Source organism: Enhydra lutris, unplaced genomic scaffold (genome assembly GCF_002288905.1).
Source record: "Enhydra lutris kenyoni isolate GAN:26980312 unplaced genomic scaffold, ASM228890v2 scaffoldscaffold4, whole genome shotgun sequence".
In the NCBI taxonomy this organism is placed as follows: domain Eukaryota; kingdom Metazoa; phylum Chordata; class Mammalia; order Carnivora; family Mustelidae; genus Enhydra; species Enhydra lutris.
The window spans coordinates 17,903,507-17,929,513 of NW_019154088.1; the positions used below are offsets into that span (position 1 = coordinate 17,903,507).

Sequence of the window (26,007 nt, forward strand, 5' to 3'; positions counted from 1 at the left end):
GGGAGGGTATGTGCTATGGTGAGTGCTGTGAAGTGTGTAAACCTGGCGATTCACAGACGTGTACCCCTGGGGATAAAAAGATATTATATGTTTATGAAAAATAAAATTAAAAAAAAAAAAATAAAAAAAATAAAGCCACATTACACATTAAAAAAAAAAAAAAATAGAACATGATTTCCTTCCTGTTTCTATGCCTTCAAGTGTGCTGTTCCATCAACCTGCAATAAACTTATCCAATGTAACCAATTGAGGAAGGGATTCATAAAGGTTGTAATAGAGGTCAGAGTGTTGTTTTCAATATCCTAAGAAGGTTAATAAAAAATATGGGTTGCTCTATGATAAGAACATAGAGACTCACCACATTTTCTTAACTTTTGTGTTATTTTTAGCTACCATTACATCAACTGGGTATAGAAAGCTGCTGTATCATGCTGGTTAGCACCTGATTGATTGCCTATGCCTTTGCACAATACATAATGGGAAATCTAATTAATTATGACTGATATAATTTTATTATTATTTATATAATTTTAATATAGACTCCATAGGATCTATTGGGGAAATGTTAATAAAAGTAGTCCCTGTTGTGGGAACAATGGCTGAAGAAAAGAGATAAAGGGGAATGGAGGAAGTGAAAAGAGAGGGGGAAGGCAAGAAGGGTGCTAACTGAATAGCCACAAATCTTTACATTCCAGCCTCTTTTAATATCCTGAATAAAATAATCTTCAGAGAAGATATTTGTATATTTTCCCATTTACAGATGAGGAAACAAATCAAAGGCTGAACAGAATATTTACAGTAATTCAGCCTGCCAGTGAGTATGAAGCCAAGATCCGAACTTGGGTCCAGCTAACATGAGCTCCATACCCTTCCTCTTACATCTGCTGTCTTTCCCTGGAATTTATTCTGCTCTCATCACTACTCCTGTGTGTGCTGACCTCAAGGGAAGCAGTAAGATGCCTCAAAAATTACAATTCTTATGTCAATCTTTTTTTTTTTTTATTGTGTTACGTTAGTCACCATAAACTATATTAATCATTTAAAGGGAGTAAAAACACATCAAATATGTTTAGAGACACACGTGGCAAGTGATTTCGTGAACAGGCTCCGGGACCAGGCTATTTTCAAATACCAGCTGAACCACTAGCCAGTTAAGAAACTTTGGGCATGTTATTTATCTATGCCTCAAATTCTTGATCTGTAAAATAAGGAAAATGATAATGCTTAACACTGGGTTGCTTTGGGAATGAAATATAATACATGTATCCTGCTTATAACAGTTCCACCAGCACTGGCTCAAAGCATTTAGCACTAGGCACAATACAGTCTAGATCTGCTCACACTCATCTTCCTTCAGGAAGAGTTAACCCCCCCCCCCCCAAAATAAAGGTCATTTAAAGAGATTTTCTTTTATTATTATGTTATATTAGTCACCATACAGTACATCATTAGTTTTTGACATAGTGTTCCAAGATTCATTGTTTCCATGTAACGCCCAGTGCTCCAAGCAATACATGCCCTCCTTACTACCCATCATTGGGCTAACTCATTCCCCCACCCCCCTCACCTATAAAATCCTCAGTTTGTTTCTCAGAGTCCATAGTCTCTCATGGTTTGTTTCCCCCTCTGACTCTCCCCTCTCTTCATTTTCCCCTTCATCCTCCTAATATCCTCCACAGTATTCCTTATATTCCACAAATAAGTGAAACCATATGATAATTGACTTTCTTGGCTTGACTTATTTCACTCAGCATAATCTCCTCCAGTCCCATCCACGTTGATACAAAAGCTGGATATTCATCCTTTCTGTTGGCAGAGTAATATTCCATTGTATATATGGACCACATCTTCTTTATCCATTCATCTGTTGAAGAGCATTTTGGCTCTTTCCACAGTTTGGCCTTTGTGGACATTGCTGCTATGCACATTGGGGTGCATATGGCCCTTTTTTTCACTAAATCTGTATTTTGGGGGGTAAATACCCAGTAATGTAATTGCTGGGTCATAGTGTAGCTCTATTTTTAATTTTTTGAGGAACCTCCACACTGTTTTCCAAAGTGGCTGTACCAACTTGCATTCCTACCAACAGTGTAAGAGGGTTCCCTTTCTCCACATGCTCTCCAACATTTGTTGTTTCTTCCATTGTCAATTTTAGCCATTCTAACTGGTATAAGGTGGTATCTCAGTGTGGTTTTGATTTGAATTTCACCAATGGCTATTGAGGATAAACATTTTTTCATATATCTGTTAGCCATTTGTATGTCTTCATTGGAGAAGTGTCTGTTCATGTCTTCTGCCCATTTTTGGACTTGATTATTTGTTTTTGGGGTGTTGAGTTTGAGAAGTTCTTTATAGATCTTGGATACCAGCCCTTTATCTGCAGTGTCATTTGCAAATATCTTCTTCCATTCTGTGGGTTGCCTCATTGTTTTGTTGACTGTTTCCATTGCTGTGCAGAAGCTTTTTATCTTGATGAAGTCCCAAAAGTTCATTTTTGCTTTTGTTTCCTTTGCCTTTGGAGACATGTCTTGAAAGAAGCTGCTGTGGCCGAGGTTACTGGTTATGCCAGCAACAGAGGTTACTGCCTATGTTTTCCTCTAGGATTTTGATGGACTCCTGTCTCACGTTGAGGTCTTTCATCCATTTTGAGTTTATCTTTGTGTATGATGTAAGAGAATGGCTGAGTTTCATTCTTCTGTATATAGCTCTCCAATTTTCCCAGCACCATTTATTGAAGAAACTTTTTCCCATTGGATATTTTTTCCTGCTTTGTCAAAGATTATTTAACCATAGAATTGAGGGTCCATATCTGGGCTATCTATTCTGTTCCACTGGTCTACATGTCTGTCTTTGTGCCAGTACCTTGCAGTCTTAAACAATTCATGGAAACTAATGAGAACGAAAACACATCAGTCCAAAACCTATGGGATACTGCAAAGGCAGACCTAAGGGGGAAATACATAGCCATCTAAGCCTCAGTTAAAAAAAAAATAGAAAAATCCCAAACACACAAACTATCTTTACACCTTAAAGAACTGGAGAATCAACAACAAATTAAGCCTAACCCATGCCTAAGAAGGGAAATAATTAAGATCCTAGCAGAGATCAATGAATTAGAAATCAGAAATACGGTAGAACACATCAACAAAACTAGAAGCTGGTTCTTTGAAAGAATTAATAAGATTGATAAACCACTGGCCAGACTTATCCAAAAGAAAAAAGAAAGGACCCAAATTAATAAAATTATGAACAAAAGGGAAGAGATCATGACTAACACCAAGAAAATAGAAACAATCACCAGAAATTATTATCAACAACTACATGCCAATAAATTAGGCAACCTAGAAGAAATGGATGCATTCCTAGAAACCTATAAACTTCCAAGACTGAAATAGGAAGAAATTGACAACCTGAATAGACCAATAACCAGTAACAAGATTGAAGCAGTGATCAAAAACCTCCCTAAAAACAAGAGTTCAGGACCTGATGGATTCCCTGGGAAATTCTACGAAACATTCAAAGAAGAAATAATACCTACTCTCCTGAAGCTGTTTCAAAAAATAGAAACAGAAGGGAAACATCCAGACTTATTCTATGAGGCCAGCTTTACTTTGATCCCCAAACCAGACATAGATCTAATCAAAAAAGAGAATTTCAGACCAATATCCCTCATGAATATGGATGCCAAGATTCTCAACGAGATACTAGCCAATAGAATCCAACAGTACACTAAAGAGATTCTCTTAAAATATTTGTTTTTAATTATTAAACAAAGTAAGAATATTTCCCCAGTTTCCCAGCGTATTTGGCAAAGATTTGCAGTCTGTCATAGCTTCCAACCAGCATGTACAGCAGTTTTCTACTGGGAGTAAAAAAGTGTGGAAGTTGGGAAACCTGACCTACAAGTAGCAACTGGTGGTGCCGACAGTTAAGACTTCCTTTCTTTTCAAGGAACAAAAGTGTAATGATGGAGACACATTAAGGAAGCCCATAGTGTTCTATTGTTGTGTTGAGGAGCAGTTAGCCTCATCTAGAATATAGCAAGATATAAGCAGTTTGTCTCTAATACAATAATCTGCTTGGCCAGAACCAAAATGGATTGAGCTTAGAGATGCTACTGCAAGCATTAGTAAGCAAATATTGTCATGAGACAGCATTTTTTAAAGGTCTGGGAAAATAATTAAGCAGACTTTTAAAATATTCTTCTTAAAATGAAATAGTAAAAAATAAAGAAAATGGACAGATTTTAAGAAACGTTATTTTTCAAAATTTAATGTTTGTCCACTCGTGCCTAATCTCAGCACTTACATATTTTCCAGTATTTGTAGCAGTTACACAAATTTCACAATATTCTATCTCTCATAAGCATTATACAGCTGGGTTTAACAGTAACTTTGCCAAAATACCTACTTTCTTTAATGCTGAAACACTCTATTCCAACTTTACATGCCATTTCCTGCAGCTGTGTTTTCCAAATTTATCTGATCATAATTTCATCTAAGTGTTTATGAAAATACAAGTGTCCATCCCCCACCCCCTGGAGATTCTTAATTTGGGGGCCAGGATGAAGTTAGGGAATTACTATTTTAAACAAATGCCCTGACTGAATCTGATCACTCATCATATAAGAGCTACTCACCAATGCATATTTTAAAGGAAAATTCAACATAAATGATTTGAAATCCTTTTCTAAAAATATTTGGAAAATGTTGGAGGCCTGAAGACAATGTTTCACTAACTGATGTCAAACTTATGAACAGGAGTTTAGGAAGAATTCTCTTCCAAAATAAGGCCACAGGAACTGTAAAGGGCCTTTTTACTTTCTCAACTATCCGTCCCTCCCTCTTCCTTTCTTCTTTCCTTCAGCACTTACCTGAGTTCTTCTCTGACTTCCACTGCTGTGTTCCCTGCTACAATGAACACGTCATTCATGTCATCAGTCAGCATATTGCAGGCATAGCCAATGTTGATGGCAGTTTCTGATACAAAAACAAAACCCACATCAGTTAGAATATTACTTAATAACACAAGTACTTTATCCATAAAAGTTTTGAGGCATTACCCCTTAATGTCAGAGAGAGCATGATGAGAGATAAAATCCAAGAAACTCAGAGCTAAATTCAAAGATCCAGATTCCATGATCAAACTTACCCCTTATTAAAACTGTGGAGAAGTAGCAATATCTATGAATTCTCAGCCTTCTCATCTAGTTTTTTGAAAAAAATCTTCTTGATTCCCAAAATTAGTATTTATGAAAATACCCTGAGGCCCTGTGATATAGTGAAATGTATAAATAAAAAACTTTTTACCTGAAGTCCCAAATACTGACTTTGGAGAGCTAAAATACTTAATTTAGTTATTATTCGATCTGATGTGATAGACACATTGAAAACACAAATTGTTCAGTTGAACAGCAGAAATGTTCTTGTGATAGCTTTATAGTTCTCTCAGGTACAACGCTGCCATTTTCCCATTAAGCAAATTAAAGTTTGGAATTTGACTATCACCTCAAACACCACGAGGACTGCTGCGACTAGGTAAGTGGACAAGTACACAATGTTGAGCAGCCCTTCCTCCACTTCTGTAGAACTGGACACTTGGATAGTTAGGTAGCCCTTCCATCCTCAACAAGGTCATTTGTTTCTCAGTCCATTGAGTCATTAGGCTCTTGCCAATTTGTGGGATAATTAGATTTGCCCTAAGTCTGTAGGTGATTGATAAAATCTTAGCATATCCTTTGTATAAGCCACAGAAATGAAAACTAAATAAGAGTAAACCTGTGTATATTCCTAACTAAGTGAAGAGTTATGAATGTACCCTTTGATCAACATCAAACTCTAGGAGGTCTCTACTAACACACCACAGAGCTCAACTCTCTGCTGTTGATTTTTTGTAATTAGTGATTTGGCTGAATACCTGGAGAACGGACTTATCATATCAATGGACAAATCCTCCGATGTTCTAAAAAATATGTAACAAGTAGATAGAATCTTGAAAACGTATGTGTGCCAATTTACTAAATATTCTGGTTTATAGATGACCAAGAATAAAATCACTTTTGTTTTAACCATCACTGCTAGCAATGGATCCAAAATGTACCGATCCCTTTTCCTTCTTAGGAAACACAATACCCTGAACATGATGACTTTTTATCTGTTGACCTGGCGTTCTGTCATGTCTGAAAGTGGGTCTGCTCTTATTGTACCACTACATGGGCAGTCCTGGAATGTAGCCTGGTTGCACTGGTACACCTGTGATTATTGTTAAAGTGCCAGAATATTTCCCCATCAGTTGATAAACAGCCACTTCCCTGAGTCTCCCCAAAGCCTGCCTACCATCCTGACCCCATCCCTAATATCCCAAAACCTCCCTACCACCAAGAAACTAAAGAAATAGCCCCTGAGATCTTCCAATGCCTACTTCAGTGCTGTGCCTCTCTCTGTCCTAACTGGGGTCAGTGCTCACGTGAAACAATAAACATTTTATAATACCATCGTTGTCTCTAGGTGAAATTATTATATTTAAGAAGCAAGTGAGCTGAAACTCAACTGACTGAAAAGTATACTATAGAAGATAATTCATTAGTTTTTGTTTTTAAATAATAAATTTTTGTAATATATCAGTTTTCCTTTTTATATTTCAACTCTTTCCTATGTGAAGGGCTATGCAAATATCTAATTCATTCAGCTTTCTGGTTAATTAAAATTTTACCAGAGAAATTATTGCCCCCCCTTCAAGACGTCATCAACATCCATGTTCAATTTACCTTGTTTGTCTCCTGTTAGGACCCAGATCTTAATATTAGCTAGTGATAAACTTGCAATCGTTTCAGTAACACCCTCTTGCAACTTATCTTCTACAGCAGTGGCACCTAGTAGCTATATTGAAAAACAGAGAATACCTTATGTTAATGCAGGCAAACAACAACCACAATGTATCTATGGCTTTAAATCACCGAGTTTAGAGGTCAAGGAACATGAACTGAAGATGGAAGTTATGAAGCATTGATATGGCAAGCATCTTATTATATGCAGTTTTGGGCTAGGAAGGTCTTCAAGTGGAGGTTCCCAAATCAAGCCTACTGAGAGTCACACCAATTAATGACAGAGATCCTGGAGGTCAGAATTTATGAGGGGTCTGATATGCTCAGGTAACATATAAGCATAAACCATCAGAAGCCATTTGAGCTTCTGAGAACTGAAGACCTCCCCAGCCTCTTCCCCACTTATATCAACATGGAAAGGTCCAAAGGAGAGCCCTAATCTCATAGTAAGGGTCACAAAAAAGTAGAGCCATTCTCCTAAATTAACACACCAGCAGATGCCATAAACTAAAAAGTGAAGGGTCTTGCATAGTATTTCATCCAGGGATGAATATAACATACTTCTTAGTACCTCATGATTGCTAACCATCCTAACCACTGGGCCCTCAGGGAAGAGCAGTTCATACTCTGGGCAGCACAGAAATCATCAGAACCTCAGGGCCTAGGATGGTTTAGAGCTATAGCTACACTTCATGCAAAGTTTTCCTGCTTAAAAAGGTAGATCATAAAGCAGGGAGAGAAAAAAAACAAAAACAAAAACAAAACAAAACATAAAATCAAGGACATACCAGAGGCTGACAAAGAATAGAGATGCCACTATCTTCTACTTTGGGGAAACTTCCAATTGTATAATCTACTGCCAATAGAAATAATCCTCTAGGCTCTCTAGGGCCATACATGGCAAACGTGAAGCCAATATATAAAGCATGACTCAGTGTTTGAAAGGGTAACATCTGCTATGTGCAAAATGATTTGGCAATGGGTTATTCCTATGCTAGATATCTAAACACGTACTATCCCTTCTGTAAACACAAACCATCATGCTTCTAAACTCATACCATTAAATCCCTTTCAATTTCTTCATATAGCCCAGCTATCCGTTCATCCCTCTCATCCTTGAGAGTGTTTGCATCTTCAAGCATCTTGTGCCACTCTTTAAAGTAGTCGTCATCCAGATTTCTGTATGCAATGGCCAAGGTTCGAAGGCCTTCCCCTGCAAATTCCTGCCAGAGCAGACACAGATTTAGGAACCATCACAGAGTAGTAACCATGGAAATAACAGCAACAATAATGGATAAGTTGTTCAATTACATTCATTTTGTCCCAAAAGTATTACTTGGCCATCCTCACTCCCAACTTTTTAATCCCCTCGGAAATGGGATATGTTTATATTTGGTATTTTATTTCTATGGGGTTAAAACATTCAGGAGAGCTAGCCTTCTCCCTAAAGACAGCGGCAATGCCTGCTGACATGCCCCAGGTGAGAAGTGATCAACCACATCTGTGACTTGAAATACACGTTTGAAGAAATATATATTGCTTTCAACCTACTCCCTGCATAAAGGAAGCACTCCTGACAGTAAGAAAGACCCAGCCTGTTTCATGGCACATAGCCCTTGAATTCTAGTGGAAAGGAAAGGATCCTCAGAGGAACCATAGCTCTCAAATTAAAGGCAGAAACTCTCTCAAAAGATGGCTGCATGACATTTCACCAGTCTTGTCATGTTCCACCTAATAATACAGCTATGTCTAAAATTAATTGAGTCTTACTTCTGTTTATGCTTGAAATCTTCCATAATAAAAAGCTAAAGTCAATTACAGATGAATAAACATTGGTCAGGTAACAGAAGTTGAAACATATTAAGGTTTTAAGAATAATATCTAGGGGCAAAAGGGAGAGTGAGGCAGAAAAGTTAAAACAAATATTTGTTTCTGGGAAGCAAGTAGAGGCTGACTTTTACCGTTCATTCTGGATCATCTAAATTTTCTTCCTTTTTCTTATATGATAAGTTTTATTTTAATAATGAAAATTCTTAGAAATTTAAAAAACATCGAGTCATGTTATTTTTAAAAATTACTCTTTTTGAGAAACTGATTTCTATGGAGTTATTATTTAATAATTGGTCAAATTAATTGAAGAGTCATACTTTTCATTTAGTGTCTCAGTAAACTGATGATCTCAAATGATACCTTTGGTGCTTTATCCTTCTAATAGGAAAAATAAATAAATAAAAACAGGACACTGGTGTTGCAAAGTGTCTCACATAGCCACAATAGCTAGAAACATATGTAGATTGCTTTGGGGAAATGTAAAAACCTCCCACTTTGTGTAGGCCTCCAGTGGTCATTTTATGGGCCTCTACACTGCAAGTGTTTTTAGAACATTTCTGCTCCTTTGGGCATTGCCACTGAGCATATCCTCTCTGTTGTGTTTTGGCTTATAGAACAGACATAGGTTCGTGATCAGGCACAAGTTACACCATGACACACCCTAACTGGGTAAATGGAAAGTAAATTCAGTGCATGCTGCAATAATGTGGTTTCGCCCACAGAGACCATGAAAACATTATCCGAATTTATCTTGTAGGCAATTGGTAGCACTCTGGACATTGTAATCACATTTTGCAAGACCACCACTGGGTCCCCTACTGATCTGAAAATCTAGTTATTGCCTTGTAATGATCTTTTGTCTCCTTAATTCACAGAAGCACTTCTTTGCCTTTAACTTGCAACCGCACTGGGCATGGCCAGTACTTTCCTCCCTGTTCTGTAAAACAGTGAATCAACTCTAAGACGGCATTACAAAGGGGACAGATGATTTAAGTTATTTAATTAGTGCATGAATCACAAGTTTAATCCTAAATGAGCATTTGAGCAAGGTCGTTTCCTACCATTAAAGAATTCAAAAGCAATTATTAAATATAAATTGAAAACTTCAGAATTTAAAGCCAAAATGAATAAAGTGAATGAAGGAAAGAGCAAGTCAAATTGATATTACCTGGAAAAAAATCTCTTTTGCAAAGAAATGTAAAAAGACCAAATTAGACTTCCTACACTTTAGTATGAGAGGAAAACATACGAAAATCCAAGGCCTTTGTGTTTGAGCAATGGCAAAAATCAGATACTTATGATTCTAACGTTGTTTTCACACACACACAAAAAAAAAAAAAAAAAAAAAAATTAAAAAGACCATGCCAGCCTTCTGGAAAAAAAAAAAAAAAAAAAAAAAAAAAAAAATTAAGAAGACCATGCCAGCCTTCTGGAAAAGATTAAAAGAAAATCAAGAATGCTCTACTGGAAAGACAAAAACAATAGCTATGTTTGTAACCAATATTACTAAACCATCATTCTTTAAACTTAAAGTCAGGCAGAATTTTGTTTTGTTTTATTTGTTTGTTTGTTTTTTAAAGATCCAGGGAATGTTTTGTATTAAATATAGGGCTTGACAAAGGACATGAATCCTCAATAATTTTTTTAAAGGAGAGAAACCAATGAGGATATGGGAGTTTTGACCAGTTGCCCTTAAAGTTCATATTCTGTTAAATGGAACCTCTAATAAATATTAGAGAGATGCTCGAATCTTCAGGTTTAAACAGGTTAATGATCATATTAATTCATAGACTCCTACTCTTTTGCCAAAATATATGTGCCAAATTTATATGGCATAAATATATATGCCAAATATCATTCCTGCTCCCTTCAGAAAGCTTTTGTAAAGAAATTATGCATAGTCTCAGAATGTGTGCATTTGGTAGCTTCAACGTAAAGAATATAAGTGACTCATCATGATTTACGACCTGAACAGAAGGACCCCTGGAGGAGAAAGTTGGCTGCTATTTCCCTTCAGCATGTAAGCAAGACCCTAAGCTATTCCCTGGGGGTAATCATAAAAAACTCCATTGGTTTCAGACACATTAGAACCCAAGGGAATGCAACTATCCTGCTTCTCTTTTCAGAGCCAGTCTCCAAGAGAAGAAGCCTCAAACTGCAGGGGAGTTTGGGCAGGTTTCCCTAGGTGTCCTGAGCCTTTCCCCAGCCAGAGTTCAGGAGCCTACACTCAGCGGCTACTTCACAGCTGCTGTGTATTAATACATCTGTGGTAAGACTGATCAGACTTTCAGCAGGGCAACTATAGGTGTCCATGTGCCAGTTCCAGACATTCTCTGGCACAGTTTCCTGTGCTTTCTATTTCAAAAGTCAGATCATTTCACTGATACTTTAAAAATAAGACCTAATCGTAGCAAGCGGCCAAAGGGCCATTGCGCTAACCTTCAGTCAGAAGCACTTACACTGAGATGGTCTGTCGTCAATGTCAGAAGGTCTTCATTGGATGGATGAAGTTTTTCAAACAGAATGGTGTCCGCTCCTTTGGAATAAAGCTTTATCTGGCCTTCTGGGTTTCGAACTGAAAAGAAAAATTTTGCATAGTAGGTAATCAACGAAATCCGTCAAAACTAGACTTTCCTAGGGCTCCAGCCAGGAAATTTGGAAATGGGCATAACGTTTTAGCCAGTAGTAAAATATTCAGTGCCTTTAATTAGAAGGTCACTATCTAAGTCACTTGGCCATATTCCTGTTCTATTAACTTAGAAATATTCCATCTACTGGAATCCTTTGATTTCCCAAACTTGGAAACAAGTGTTTTTATTCAGATGTGAATGACCTTACCATTTTCCTTGCCTACTACTTTGAAGGATTGATAAATTCAAATTAAGTCTTCTGGATTGAACAGAATTGAGAGCTTTGCCTGCAGGTCTCCTGGGGTGAAACTCAAGTCCTACTGTGGAATCAGCTACCACTGTTATGCCAAATGATCTCCACATGGAATTCTAGCCACTCAAAGTCATGGTTTATGCACTAGTTTTCCATCCTTGCTGATGTTTTTCCTTACCCTCTTTACTCATTGGAAAAGCCCTTTCTTTCATTCTTGGTGGTAGATTTTTCAGTCACAATCCTGGCCTGCAAGCATACCTCACAGGGGGCTTTCAAAATTAGTTTCTATCTTCTTTTAAACGGAAGTCTGTATCAGGTGGGCTATGTTTTTAATCTGTCACCTCTCCCAGATTTGGGAATGACAGCCCTGAGGAGGCTGCCCTCCCTTCATTTCCAGTCTTTAAACCTTCCCCTGGCTGTCCCACATATTGCCGTCAAATCTTATTTTAAACTACGAAATGCTTGGCCTACATTTGTAGGCTTGGCTTTATAGCTTGGCACACATTAGGCCCTTAATGATTTGTTGAATGAATGAATGAATGAATGAATGAATGAAGACATGACATGACATGACATAACATGGCAATATATTTCTTTCCAGGAACTACCTACAGTTTAAGACAACTTTCTGGGTCACGATGTGATGGTCTGAACAATGACCTTCACAAGTTTCATCATATCAAAGATTGTTACATGCTTTCCAATCAATTGTACCTTTTCTCTAAAAATAGAATGTCTCAAAACAAATGAACATAAATATTGACTACTATTAATTTAACAGAATATAAAATTTAGAGCTTGACTTAATGGAATATAAATACCAAAGTACAATAAATTAATTTCCCTTCTTTCCTTTAACTATTCTTACTTCAGATTTCACCTATTCTAGTTTCCTCCTGTCTTTGAATATATTTAATACACCCTGGAAACTTTTTTGTATTGGGACTTGTCTAGGGCTCGTCTTCTCTCCTAAAACCCTTGGTCAGCTCTCCTAGTTACCAGAACTCACGCAGTTCTTCTTGTACTCTGCCTCTAATTGCCCATGTTGGGGAAAAAGGAAAAAAGCATATATAATTTATCTAATTGTTCAAGCTGGAGGGGGGTGGGAACATTTAATCCTAGCTTTCTTTTGCTTTTTTTCTACAGCAATCCAATTTAATAATTTTCCCCGTATTTTCTCCCTTTCATCACCAGAGCTAAAAAGGTCAAGGATGGGCATCCTACTTTTACCAGTATGACTTCTCTTTGACTATTGTTTATAGGCTGGGCTAGGACATCAGTTCCCAAACTTTTTGGTCTCAGAACCCTTATACACTATTAAAACTTTGTGAGAACTCCAGGGATTTTTTGAAGTGGGTTTTATTTATTAATATTTACCATATTAGAAATTAAAGTTGAGAAATATTATTATATCAATGGTCTTATGATAATAATTATATTACCATAATTATGAGCATTATAATTACAATAATAAACATTTTACATATTAACATAAATAACATTTCTATAAGTTCCACAACAAAAAAAAAATGTAGCTTGGGGAGTGGCATTGCTTTACATGATAGCAGTTCTCTTTAACTTCTGGCTTAAAAGGTGTTTGGATTCTCCTATCTGCTTCTGCAGTTCAATCAGTTGTGATATCACACATCATGTGGCTTTTATAAAACTCTGCAGTACACTCATGAGAAAAATAAGGAAAAAGACAAATAACATTAGTATTATTATGAAAATGTTTTTATCCTTGTGGCATTCTCTGAAAATCTCCCAAGTTCTCTTAGGGTTCCCTAGACCACACATGGAGAATCACTGGTCTAGGAAATCACAAGCCAATTATGATTTGTGGAAATCCCTTACCATCTCTTCATCTCAGTTTCTACATATGAAAAAAGGAGATATTTAAACACTGTAACTATTAAGGTCCTTTTCAATCTACATTTTTCTCTTTCAGTAAAGATTCCCATTTCTTCCACATTTTTTTCTTAACCCAGCATTATTAGTCCCTTTAAATTTGAGTTTGTATAAATCTAGTTTCATGAAATCTTGCTTAATTTTACTCACTAAACCTTTCCTTTTGCAGCTCAGCAGGTTTTGCGTCTCTTTATTCAAGGCTTCTAGTCATATCTGCTAGGAAATTTCAAGGCTAATCAAGTCTCACTCATTTCAGAAGTTAGCCTTTTCAAAATAAAGAGAGAAGTGCCTGGGTGGCTCAGTCAGTTAAGCATCCAACTCCTGATTTTGGCTCAGGTTATGATATCAGAGTCACAGCATTGAGCCCCGTGGTGGGCTCCATGCTCAGTGGCAAGTCTGCTCCAGATTTTCTCTGTCTCTCTGTGCCTCCCCCTGACACACACACACACACACACACACTCTTTTTCTCTCTCTCTCAAAAAAAATTAAATTAAAAAGAACGTAACAGTTTTATTTCTCTTTGTTGTCTGATTGCAGTTGCTAGGACTTCTAACACTATGTTGAACAAGAGTGGTGAGAGTGGGCATCCTTGTCGTGTTCCTTATCTCAACGGGAAGGCTGCAAGCTTTTTCCCATTGAGGATGATATTTGCTGTGGGTTTTTCATAGATAGATTTGATGAAGTTCAGGAATGTTCCCTCTATCCGTATACTTTGAAGCGTTTTAATCAGGAACGTAACAGTTTTAAATGGTCAAGGTAACATGTGGGCAGAGTCTAGAAAAAAATCGAAAATCATATATTTTTTAGTTATAAATCTTCTCCCATTGCTGGTCCTTTATATATTGGTGTTCCTTAAAGATTTTCCTATGATCTAATTCCCCTTTTACTCTCCATGTAGTCACATTCATTTCTATGGCTTCAGGTTCCAGTGACAGACTGACTGATTTTAAGTGTACATCTCCTGCCCAAATCTATCTCCAGCACTCCCTTCCAATCTGTACATCCAACCACCAACTAGTTATCTCCTTTTGGACGTGCTCAGGCACAGCAAACTCAAATTGGACACATTATCTTCCTTTAATAACTACGTATTTCTCTTAAGTCTCCATCTCAATAACAAGCTTCACCATTCACTCTGTCTCCCAAATCAGATATCCAGCCATAATCAAAGCTCCTCTCCCTCCACCACCCGTATATCCAACTGCAGCTATGAATTTCTCCCCTCTTGCCTATATTGTCACATTAACCCAAATGGTTTTACTCATTTCAACCCTGCTTCTATCCAAACTCTACTGTAATCCTGCCACAGTCATCTTCACACTATTGCTTAGAATCCTGCAATTGCCTCCCTATATACTCCCTATGTATGTAGATAAAGTTTGGACGCTCTTAACATGTCATAAACAGGACTCATTAAGATCTGTCCTTTTCCAGCCCATTTCCTACCCTACTTCACCACCTTCTCCTGGGTGCAATCACACAGAACACTTCAATTCCACATTCTCCCTTAGCATCAAGTCTCTGGCGCATGATAGGCACTTGCTAAATATTTGCTTGAGTTGAATTATAATTCTACAAAATTCATTGAAAGCAACAGTTATGCCTTTGTGACATAAAAAGAAAAAGAAAAAAGAAGTGGTTTCCAGGTGTATGTCATAAGAGTAAATACAATAGCAACACTGTAAAGGGTGATGAATAATTCTATTTTGCCATATCTCAGTTGGATGGTTGTTCATATAACCACACAAAGAAATGCCTGTCATATGGCAGTGTGATCTGTATTTTGATCATCTCTAAAAAGTTTAGAGTTGAGCAACTCTTACTAAAGATCTTGCAAGAGTTTTTCAAGGACCTAGCTTAATTTTTGCTTCCTTCCATGTTTATGTGCCACTTGCCTCTATTAACAAGTATCTTTGAATTTTATCTCTGTATTTTTATTTACACAATGAGAATTGGTCCTTTTAAAACTGTATAACAAGATCTATGGGGCACCTGGGTGGCTCAGTGGGTTGAGGCCTCTGCCTTCGGCTCAGGTCATGATCCCAGGGTCCTGAGATCGAGCCCCACATCGGGCTCTCTGCTCTGCGGGGAGCCTGCTTCCTCCTCTCTCTCTCTCTGCCTGCCTCTCTGCCTGCTTGTGATCTCTGTCTGTCGAATAAATAAATAAAAATCTTTAAAAAAAAACAAAACTGTATAACAAGATCTATATGTTCATCAAACCCTCTGACAAAATTCTTTATAGAAATCTATTTTTATTTAAGTAACTGAATTAAATTAGGGCTCTTGCCCTGGAATGAAAGTAGTACTAGTATCAAAACTATACATTCATTATTCAATGAATGATAGTTCCCCCTCAAAAAAAAAAAGAAAGAAAAGAGGAAACAGAGGTAGAGAAAAAAGAAGAGGAAAAGAAGGATGAAGAGGAAGAAGAAGAAATAGAGGAGGAGGGGGAAGCAGAGAAGGAAGAAGAGGAGGGGGAACAAGAGAAGGAGGAGGAGGAAGAGAAGAAAAGGGGCAGCAAGAGCAGCAAATATCTGAGTCCTCACATCAGGGTGTTGTCCCCACAGACCAAGCCATGTGACAGTCATGAGACTAGCACTGTTTTTTGTGCCTTATTATCAAACAGAGAGTTTTCTACCCTAATGGAGCCCCTATTTCAAATTCCTCCTGATTAAAAACCAAACAGAACCAAAATAAAGCCCACAAGCTTCCATGCATTCTGTGGTAGAACATTACCTTTCTTCATATGGGATCCATTAAGTCAAACATCTGAAGTTTGTGGTTAGGCTGTGATTTCTCCACAGCCCATAGTGATGACTGATGCTGGGGAAAAGCCAAAAGTTTCCCTGTGTAGCAATTTTAGGTTTTTGTCAACACCCTCATAGCAAAGGGAAGCCTGTTCTAAGCCAACCCAACATTAGTAACACCTCCCCTGAAGCTGTAAAAAGATTACTTCTGCTAATACATCATTAAGCCAACGCCTAGAGTAGCATATGTGCTCTTCAGCAGCACCAATGAGGACTGCTTACAGCCTGTTCAAAAAAAATAAATAAATAAACATAAACATCCCCAGATGATGTTTGGCTTTTACCTGCTGAGCGCAATCTCCCACGGCTAGTTTCCAGTAGTTAGAGGCCAAAAACCTGACCATGTATACACATGTTTTCTATAGTAGAAACTGATTTAATATGATGATCAGGGTATTCATAAGTTACAACGTATTGCTAAATCTTATTTAACAAACATTTATAGTAAATCTATTATGTGCCAAGCTCTGTGCTGGGTCTTGGGCATTTTAAGATGACTAAAACACAGTCTGGCCTTCAGGTAGCTCATACTCTAACACCTGGGAAGCTCATGAGTATCACGGGGCTGGTATCACACTGGTTTATGAACAAGGTGCTCTGAGGAAGAGAAGAGAGTGCTGCTATTTGGAGAGTAGAGAAAGAATTGAGAGAATAAGGGACACTTAAATTGGACACTTAAGTTTCCAGGTGAGTAGAAGTTTTCTAAAAGAAGTAGGGAAGGGATGCCTGGATGGCTCAGTCAATTAAGTGGCTGCTTTCAGCTCAGGTCATGATTTTAGTGTCCTGGGATCGAGTCCCACATAGGGCTCCTTTCTCGACGAGGAGCCTGCTTCTGCCTCTGCCTGCCTGTGCTCGCTCGCTCTCTCTCTCTCTCTGACAAATAAATAAAATATTAAAAAAAAAAAAGAAAAAAAAAGAAGAAGAAGTAGGGAAGAGGAAAGTCCAAGTAGAGGAAATAGCACACGCAAAGAGTAAAAGTACACAATGCATGCCTGAAATGGCAAGATCTAGGGAGGCTTGGGAAGTTTGGGGAAATAGAAGAAAAGTAGATTGAGGTCAGATTGCAAATAATCTTGAATGTCCTGCTAAGAATGTTACCTTCTAAGTTCTAAGAAGCCACCAAGGATTATATGTAGGTGATGGCAAAATCAGGCCAATGTTTTAGAAAGAATGCCCCCATACTGACACAGAGTATTATCTTAAAGGGAAGTGGTTTTGAAGATACTGCAATAATACAAGCAAGTGGTGATCAGAGCCTTAACTAAAGCAATTATACTGGGAAACATCTCTAGAAACACAAGGAGTAGTATCTGAGGATCTATTAATTCTCTGTGTCTCAGTTTTGTTAACTTTAAAATGGGCATAAAAATAATAGTACTTACCTTATAGGGCTGTTGTGACCGTTAAATCACTTAATTCATGAGGAACATCTCTAACAGTGCTGGACTTAATAAGCACTTGTGATATGTTACTTATACTTATTATTGCAGTGTTAAGGCTAAGTTGAAAATGAAAGGCGTTCATAAAGTCACAAAAAAACCCAAAACATAGCTCTCAGTACGTAACTAAGAGTGAAATGAGAAACAGCAATGTAACGAGTACTATCAAAAGATCAAACATAATCTCAGTTACCGCCATACCTATGACAGACATCCTTTTTCTGATATTGTTGAAGTCCAAGAAGGCAAGCAGTTGGTAAGTAACCAGTGTTCCCAATTCTTCTACTGTTATCGTGTCTGGGGTTCGAGACTTAAAAATGAACCCAAAATTCCTTGCAGCAGTCACTAAAGCCCCCTCATCAGGTGACTGAACTTGGTAAATCAGCTGCCCTAAAAGGAAAAGAAACTACCATGTTAAACAATAGCGCAAAAAAAAAAAAAAAAATCTATTAAACAAAAAAGGAAAAGAAACAAATGCATTAATACTGAGATTAATGGCTAAAATTCATGGAATGCCAATACTAATGTCAACTCATTCTGTAACATTGAACTCAAGCGTTAGTTCCAGAAATCAGAACTTTTCTACTTGCCAACCAGCTGGACCAAGTGCCTGTCCTGCGAGATACTACAAGACACCATGCATACCACAAACACAGCCCTTGTCATCTCATACAAAAATGCCCATTTCTACATCTCCCTCTCCATAATACTGGAGGTTTCTTAGATCAGAGGCTGAATCTTTGTATTTTCAGTGACTAGAATTGTGGAGTGGAAGTTTCACAAACTAAAACACTTAATATGTGTTAACTCACATAATCCTCACAGACAGACCTGAGGTAGGGATTATTAAAATTATTTTTTCCATTTTATACCACTGACCTATGACTATAGAGGTTATATAATTTGGGTAAGATCATATAGCCAAGAGTAATGGAGCAGATATTCCAAATTCCACTTGAGTCTGCTACTAATGACCATTTCATGAGAATGCATACTAGAAACTCTTAAAATGTAAGAAATCAAACTGGTATGTTCATTCTTGGTGGCTGATATTGTGAAAGTATTAGGCTAAGAATAAGAGGGCAGAAGAAAAAGAATGAAATGAGGAAAACAAAACAAAAAAAAAAGCCATAAAAATACAGCATGTATAAGGTAAATCCTTCTACATAAAATTGTATTATCTTTGTAAAAATACATCAGAAAAAGTAGGCAGAGTTATAACCATATTTACTGAGTTATAGTACTGTCCAAGAAAAATTCTTAAAAAATGAATTACATATTAATGTGTATACTATGATTCCTTTTCATCAAAAACAAACCACCTGCTTATTATATATATTCATATATATATGCACAAGTGGAAAGGGTAAAATGATGCACACCAAACGTTTTCATTGGTTTTCACTGTAGGGGTGAGATTGCAGGAGTTCATGGAAGGAATTATTAGCTTTGCCTTTATAAACTTGGTACTGTGTGGTTTTCCCTTATATAGTAGGCATAAATTAATTTTGAAATTCAAAAAGGAAAAGGAATTAAAACAATTACTTGATTTACCTATGAAAAGATATAACTTCCACTTCCGGCAACATGGTAAACTAGGTGCCAGGACCAACTTCCCTGCTACAAACAATTACAATTCCATATAAAACATTTTAATTTTTTAAATACATTTATGAAAGAGGTACTGGTAAGAAAATAAGAATTGTTCAGGTCAAAGACTGAGGAAAAAAATAAAATGAATAAAAGAAGACTGTAGCAGCTTTTGCCTTGAGGGCATTTTCTTAACCAGGAGAACTTGATCGTTGGTTTCCAGCCTGTGAGGGTTCATGCATATTTGCACCCTAAATTCACAATATCTAAGTGGCTTAAAAAAATCAAATTGAAAATTTAGTTTAATATGTTCCTGGGTTAGAACGCTGACCAAAGCAAAGCAAGTCCTCCCTGGAGGAACCAGCCTTTACCTTAGGACCCAAAGGATTTCTAAAAACAAACTTCCAAGTAAAATGGTCATCTCAAAGTGAAAAATTATTAAAATCCCAATAAATAAGACACAATGAGAGCCAACAGAAAGAAAAGAAAGAATAATATCTGCAAAAACAGCAGATATTGGAATTATTAAAAATAGCACACACAAATACTTAATAGATTTCAAAAAATAAGAGGCATAAAATTAAGCAGATTTGATAAAGAACAAAAGACCTAATAGAAATTAAAAATTAAAAGCAGCAAATTAGATACTATTAGAGAAAGAAGTAGTGTACTGGGGGAAAATGGAGAATATTCCAGGATACATCCCAAAGAGACAAAGAAAGAGAAAAATGAGAAACTTCTTAAAAGACGAGAACAGAGTGAAAATACCTGACACTGAACATCTAACATGAGAGGGGAAAATGAGTCAGAGGCAACACTGGAAAAAATACATGGCCAAGGAAACTCCAGAAATGATGAGAGATGACATTCTACAGATTCAATAATCTCAATGAATTCTAAGCAATATAAATTTTATAAAAACCCACATCTACAGTGAGAACATGGAAGGAGAAATCTTAAAAATAGCCAGGAGGAGAAGACTGATGACCTTCAGTCTGACAACTGGACTGAGAGCTGACTATACAGTAACAGAAATAGTGGCAGGATACAATGGAGTACCTTCAGTGTGCTGAGAGAAAATTGTCACCTTTAATTTCTGCATACAGCAAAATCTTCAAGAATAAAAATGAAATAAAGTTGTTTTCAAACAAGTTTTTGAAAGTTTACTACCAGGAGGTTCTCTCCCTCACAGAAATTCTAAAGAATACACTTTATGGCAACAGATCAGAGATAGGACAAGCATTAAAAAGCATAGAAATTAGTAAGTATATAGGATAAATCTAAGGAAACACTGACTATAAAAACAATAAAAACATCTTATGGGATTAAAAAAGAAAATACATGACAAGAGGACTATATAAGTCTTCTTACAGGGTTGATTACTGTTGAAGGGTTCTAAATCCTTTGTTTTGTTCAAAAGAAGGCTTAGGCTTTGGTAATTTCATTATGCTAAAACTTCTAGGCTAACCGCTCAAATACAAATAAGGATTCCAAACAGCAGAAGTAAAAATAGAATAAATCCATAAGAGGGGGAAAAAAAAGAAGAGATTAAGACAAAAGATGGGGCAACTATAAAATACAAATAAGATGGTAGAAATAAACTAAATACACCACTAATTATATATGAAATACTTAAAATTTAAATATATCGATAATCAATAAAGGTGATGGACTAAATGTTGCGCTTAACCTTTCATTCTGTCAAACTAAGTATATTTTTAAATGTCAAAAATTATTCCACTCACAAAAGATGTGTCTAAAACACAAAGAAAAGATTGACAGGTAGGCTGGCAAGAGATAGTGGGAAAAAGTAAACAATGCAAATATTAACAAAAGCAAAACATCTATAACATCTATAACTATATTCATGTCAGCCAAAATAAACTTTAAGGCAAAAATACTACTGGAGATTAAGAGAATCAATGTATACTGATACAAGTTTAATTTAAAAAGACATAAGTCTAAATGAGTATCTAACTAATAACACAACCTTAAAACATAAAAAGCAAACATTGACATAGCTACAAATAGAAACAGACAAATGCACCACAATAGTTGATGATTTTAACATACTCACTAATTGTGAAATCAAGTACTCAAAATAATCCACAGAGAGGTAGGAGACTGAACAATTAGCAAATATTATCTCATGGATGTATTTAGGACCCAGGACATAATAACCATAGAATGTACATTCCTTTCAAGCACACATGAGAAATTTATAGGAACTGAAAACATACCATAAAACATACCAGGCCATAAAGCAAGCCTCAACAAATTTTAAAAGACCAATATAATGGGGCAATAAGGAAAAAAAATCTAAATTTGTTATCTTTTTAATTGCAATACACTAAAATAGAAAAAAAAATCCTATCAAAAACTCTTGTACTTTCCACTTTCCTGCTTCTAAAATTTCATCCTGATTAAGGAAATGAGAATGTCAACTTCCCCAAATGACTTCTTCATGAAACAGCACACATTTAAAATTAAAGCAATAGCTTCAACTATTAATTATACAATTACAAATTTTAAGTTTATTAGATATGGGTTCTACTCTTTTCCTTAATTAACATTTATATAAGAAAACTTTGTTTTTCAAGGTACTTTAACATATGGATTTAAGCTATCCTGTAATTAAAGGTTTAATAAGAGAGCAAAATAATTCCCCCACTCAGTGATGTAAACCTTCACTTAGAATTTGATATCTTAAAGCAGAGATAGAAATAGTAAAAAGGATATATACATCTATATCTCTTCACTTCAAAATACCTTTATATGGCAGGGTATTACCCAATAACCACCAGAATGGGTAAAATTTAAGAATGATAATACTAAATGGTGGCAAGAATGTCAAGGTACTAGAACTCTTGTACATTGATGGTGGAATTTGTAAAATGATACAACCACTTTTGAAAGATAGCTGGGTAGTTTCTTATAAAATTAAACATATACATGACATAAACTATGACCTACCAATTCCTATTCCTAAGTGTTTACCAAAAACAAATTTGTTAAATATTTTTAAAGACATAAAAACATTTATGGTTGCTTTACTCCTAATAGCCCAAAGTTGGAAACACCCCAAATGTGCATGAACAGAAGACTATAATAAAAATTATGGTACACTTGCATAATGTAATATTACTCAACAATAAAAAAGAATGAACTATTGATTAATATGACACCACAGACGAATGATAAAAATGTTACATTATATGAGGGGTGCCTGGGTGTCTCAGTCAGTTAAGCATCCAACTCTTGGTTTTGGCTCAGGTCATGATCTTGGTCAGGGTCATGAGATTGAGCCCCACATTGGGCTCTGTGCTCATAGTGGAGTCTGCTTGAGATTCTCTCTCGCCCTTTCGCTTTGCCCCTCCCCCAGCTCACACATACTCTCTCTCTCTAAAAAGGAAATAAATCAATCTTTAAAAAAAAAAATACACTGTGTGAAACAAGCCAGACACAAAAGAATACATGTTTTATGATTCCAGTTATATGAAGTACAGGAACAGTCAAAATTCATCTCTAATGATAGAAATCACAGCAGTGGTTGGCTGGGCAGGGGTTGGGATTGTAGACAGAAAAGGGACAGGAGTAATCTCTCTGGAGTGACAGAAAGGGTTTACACCTTGTTGGGGTTGGGGACAGGGGCTACATGGGTGTATAAAATTGTCAAAACTCATCAAACAACACACATAAGATCTGTGTGTTTTATTACATTTAATTATATATTATAAAAAAATTTTAAGTGATACTAGAAAAGAAGAATGAATGCTATCAGTAAACTAGAAGTTTGAGAAATGTCTGCAAGATAAAAAGTAGATTTAACCACTGAAGAAGAAAGAGAAAAACACAGCTCAAAGCATTTGCAAAAGGAAATGAATACAGAGGTATGAGAAATCCCCAAAAGACTCTCCAAACTCAGAGTCAGCAAATGAGAAGAGTAGTGCTCTTAGGGACATCATTAATAAAATTAGTTGAAGAATTCCACTCAGAACTCCAGCCCATTTGAGTTCCTTCTTCTGACAGCTTTCTCTAAACAGTTGCCACCAGAACAAAACCTGGAAAATGTTCTTCTAAAGAAATTGTACAATCCACCTAAAAAAAACCTCAAAGATTTGAGTGCTGCAGCTAGAGACCAAAACTGAGAAGAGCCTGAATCGCTTCAATTCAATTCCACAAGGATAAGAGAGAGAAAATGAGGGAAACAAGCCCAATGGTTGACATTTTCTTCCAGGTCAGACGTTGAGTACAACTCTCCCTTAAGTGGGAGTTTTGACACAGACTCCTAGAACTATATCTGAGAAAGTAAGATGGTTAAGCCCAGATACCATATGAATTCCTGGAGAGAGGAACTCCACACCCAGAAGATGAGCTATGCATTTTATCTCTCCCCCACAATCTGGGGAGATTGGCCACTGTAATCAGAATCTACATTCACCAAGGGACAAACAAGGATTCTCAAATACAAAGAACAGTCATCTCTAAATAAGCAATTGTAAACAAACAAAAAGAATAGTTAACCACAAGTCATCAAACCTCTGAGAAAATGAAAATTAGACACAGAATTCAAAAAACGACATTCCATAAAATAAAAAATCATAGCAGAAACAAAAGAAAATTTCCAATTAAGAATAATTAAGATCCTCAAAGAGCTCTAAGAAGGTATATAACATTAAAATAAAAAGATTACTATTAAAATAAAAAAGTTTTGGAAATGAAATAACCTCAAAGGGCAATGATAAAAAATGCCTTACTTAAAGGCGTTGTGATATCCTCAGATAAAAATATAATTAATCATTGGCCTTAAAATTATAAAGATCAGTTTGAGTCATAAATATAAAAATGTAAATCTTCACAGTAATTAAAACTGGGGGAAAGTGTTACTCCAGCATCATGGAGGACAAAACTATGGCTTGAATGTAACTGCAAGAACAGAAAAAATAAAGAAAAAATAGAGAGCGAAAAGACATGCAAATATATATATATATATATATATATATATATATATATATATATGTACATATACATATACACATATATATTACATACATACATACATTCAACAGTCTTTATATATATTTCACTTTATATATATTTCACTTTTCACTTTACCACTTGGGTGGTAATATTTACTCACTCACTGGTAGCAGAAAGAAATAAAACTCACAAATGGAATAGATTGGACTCAACTGAAACAAGAAGCTGGTTCACTATACCATTATCTACCTGCCTCATCACTTCAATATTGAAGTGGCCCAGCTGATTTTGTTCTATTCTATGAACTCCGAGTCCTAAACAACCATCTTAATAGTGTGAGGACTTGTTCATAATGGGAACTAAGAGTATCCCACTATCTGTGTGCATCTATCCCCCACTACTGGGAAAACCCATTCATTCTACACATATGCATGATCATCATCTGTACCTATTAGTTGTTCATGTTAATGATGAGAGCTAAGCACCTGAGCTATTATTTTCCTGCTTGTCCTGGCTACCAGGAAGCTCACAGTTAAATATGGTGCTCAATTGTTAGAAAGATTTCATCCCCTTGTACTTGCACATTTGGGCCTCATCTTTCCATTACTCCTATTTCTCTTCTTTTTCTCTCCTTTTCAGTCTCTTCATAATTTTTGGAAAATACTCAGTATATGAATAAAAGCAAAGAAAAGCTAGTGATAGGTAAACCCCTTATGCAATATATACTTTTAATTGAACATCCTTCTAATTCCAAATATTTTAAATGAAGTATCATTTCTGATTTAAAAAGGCTCACCACTGGGACATACTTTGTACTTACCTGCACTATTTTCCTCTGACATTACGGTGTGGCAAAGGGCAAGTAACCTAAGAAATTCATACACTTTGGAATCCCCCAGTTTAACAGATTCCATCAGACGGTGGTCAAAGAACTGAAATGTTCTATCTGCTTGGAGATTGACTGAGAAGTCCATAGGCTCATTTTTCTGTAGAAGAAAAATAGGGGGAAAAAACTATACATCTCAATCCAATTATAATCTTTTAAAATTCAAAAACACTTCCTCTATGTATTTTTAGTGCTTGTATGATTTTTCAGCCCCAAACATCTGGCACTACAATGGCTTTCTGTTTCTTCCTATTAAATATTATCTTCTCATTTCAGAGCCAAGCACCAAAGCAGTGACCCCTCCAAAACCATAAGTAAAAAAAATGCAATGGCTGTACAGATCCTCAAATACTTATTGCAACTCCAACATACAAAGAAGCCCTAAAAGTGATGTCTTTTTCAAAACCTACTCAGTGGCAAAACCTGACCTGACTTGAGTTCATATTGGCAGCAATATCTGACCTAAAATGGTATGTGTCTAATTATAGACTTTTTTGAGTCCACTTAGTATGAATTAATATTTTCCAATGCAAAAATATTAATGTGTTTTATTACAGCATACTTTCTCAGATCTCTCTGGAGGTACTGCATAAAATAATGATAGGATTAAAACTGGGATCTTGAAGAGATATTTGCACTCACATATTCATTGCAGCATTATTTACAATAGCTAAGAGGTAGAAACAATGTAAATATCCATCAACAAATGAATGAATGAAGAATATGTGCCATACAGATACAATGGAATATTATCCAGCCATAAAAAAGAGAATCCTGTCTTTACGCCACAACATGAAGGTTGAAGGCACATGTTTAAGTGAAATAATTTAGTCACCAAAGAATAATTACTGAATGACTCCA

The 26,007-nt window shown here is 36.2% G+C and overlaps 1 protein-coding gene across 1 annotated transcript in view; it reads right to left on the minus strand.

The window, feature by feature from the left end:
• LOC111161323 (ATPase phospholipid transporting 8B4 (putative)) overlaps nucleotides 1-26,007 on the minus strand; it is a 230,823-nt gene that overhangs the window by 55,869 nt on the left and 148,947 nt on the right. Inside the window, exons 14-19 of the mRNA XM_022524918.1 lie at nucleotides 25,081-25,246; nucleotides 17,892-18,080; nucleotides 11,113-11,228; nucleotides 7,882-8,046; nucleotides 6,767-6,878; nucleotides 4,874-4,979 (exon numbers count right to left, since the gene is read on the minus strand). Of these exons, the coding sequence (XP_022380626.1) occupies nucleotides 4,874-4,979; nucleotides 6,767-6,878; nucleotides 7,882-8,046; nucleotides 11,113-11,228; nucleotides 17,892-18,080; nucleotides 25,081-25,246 (854 nt within the window). The remainder of the gene's footprint in view (nucleotides 1-4,873; nucleotides 4,980-6,766; nucleotides 6,879-7,881; nucleotides 8,047-11,112; nucleotides 11,229-17,891; nucleotides 18,081-25,080; nucleotides 25,247-26,007) is intronic.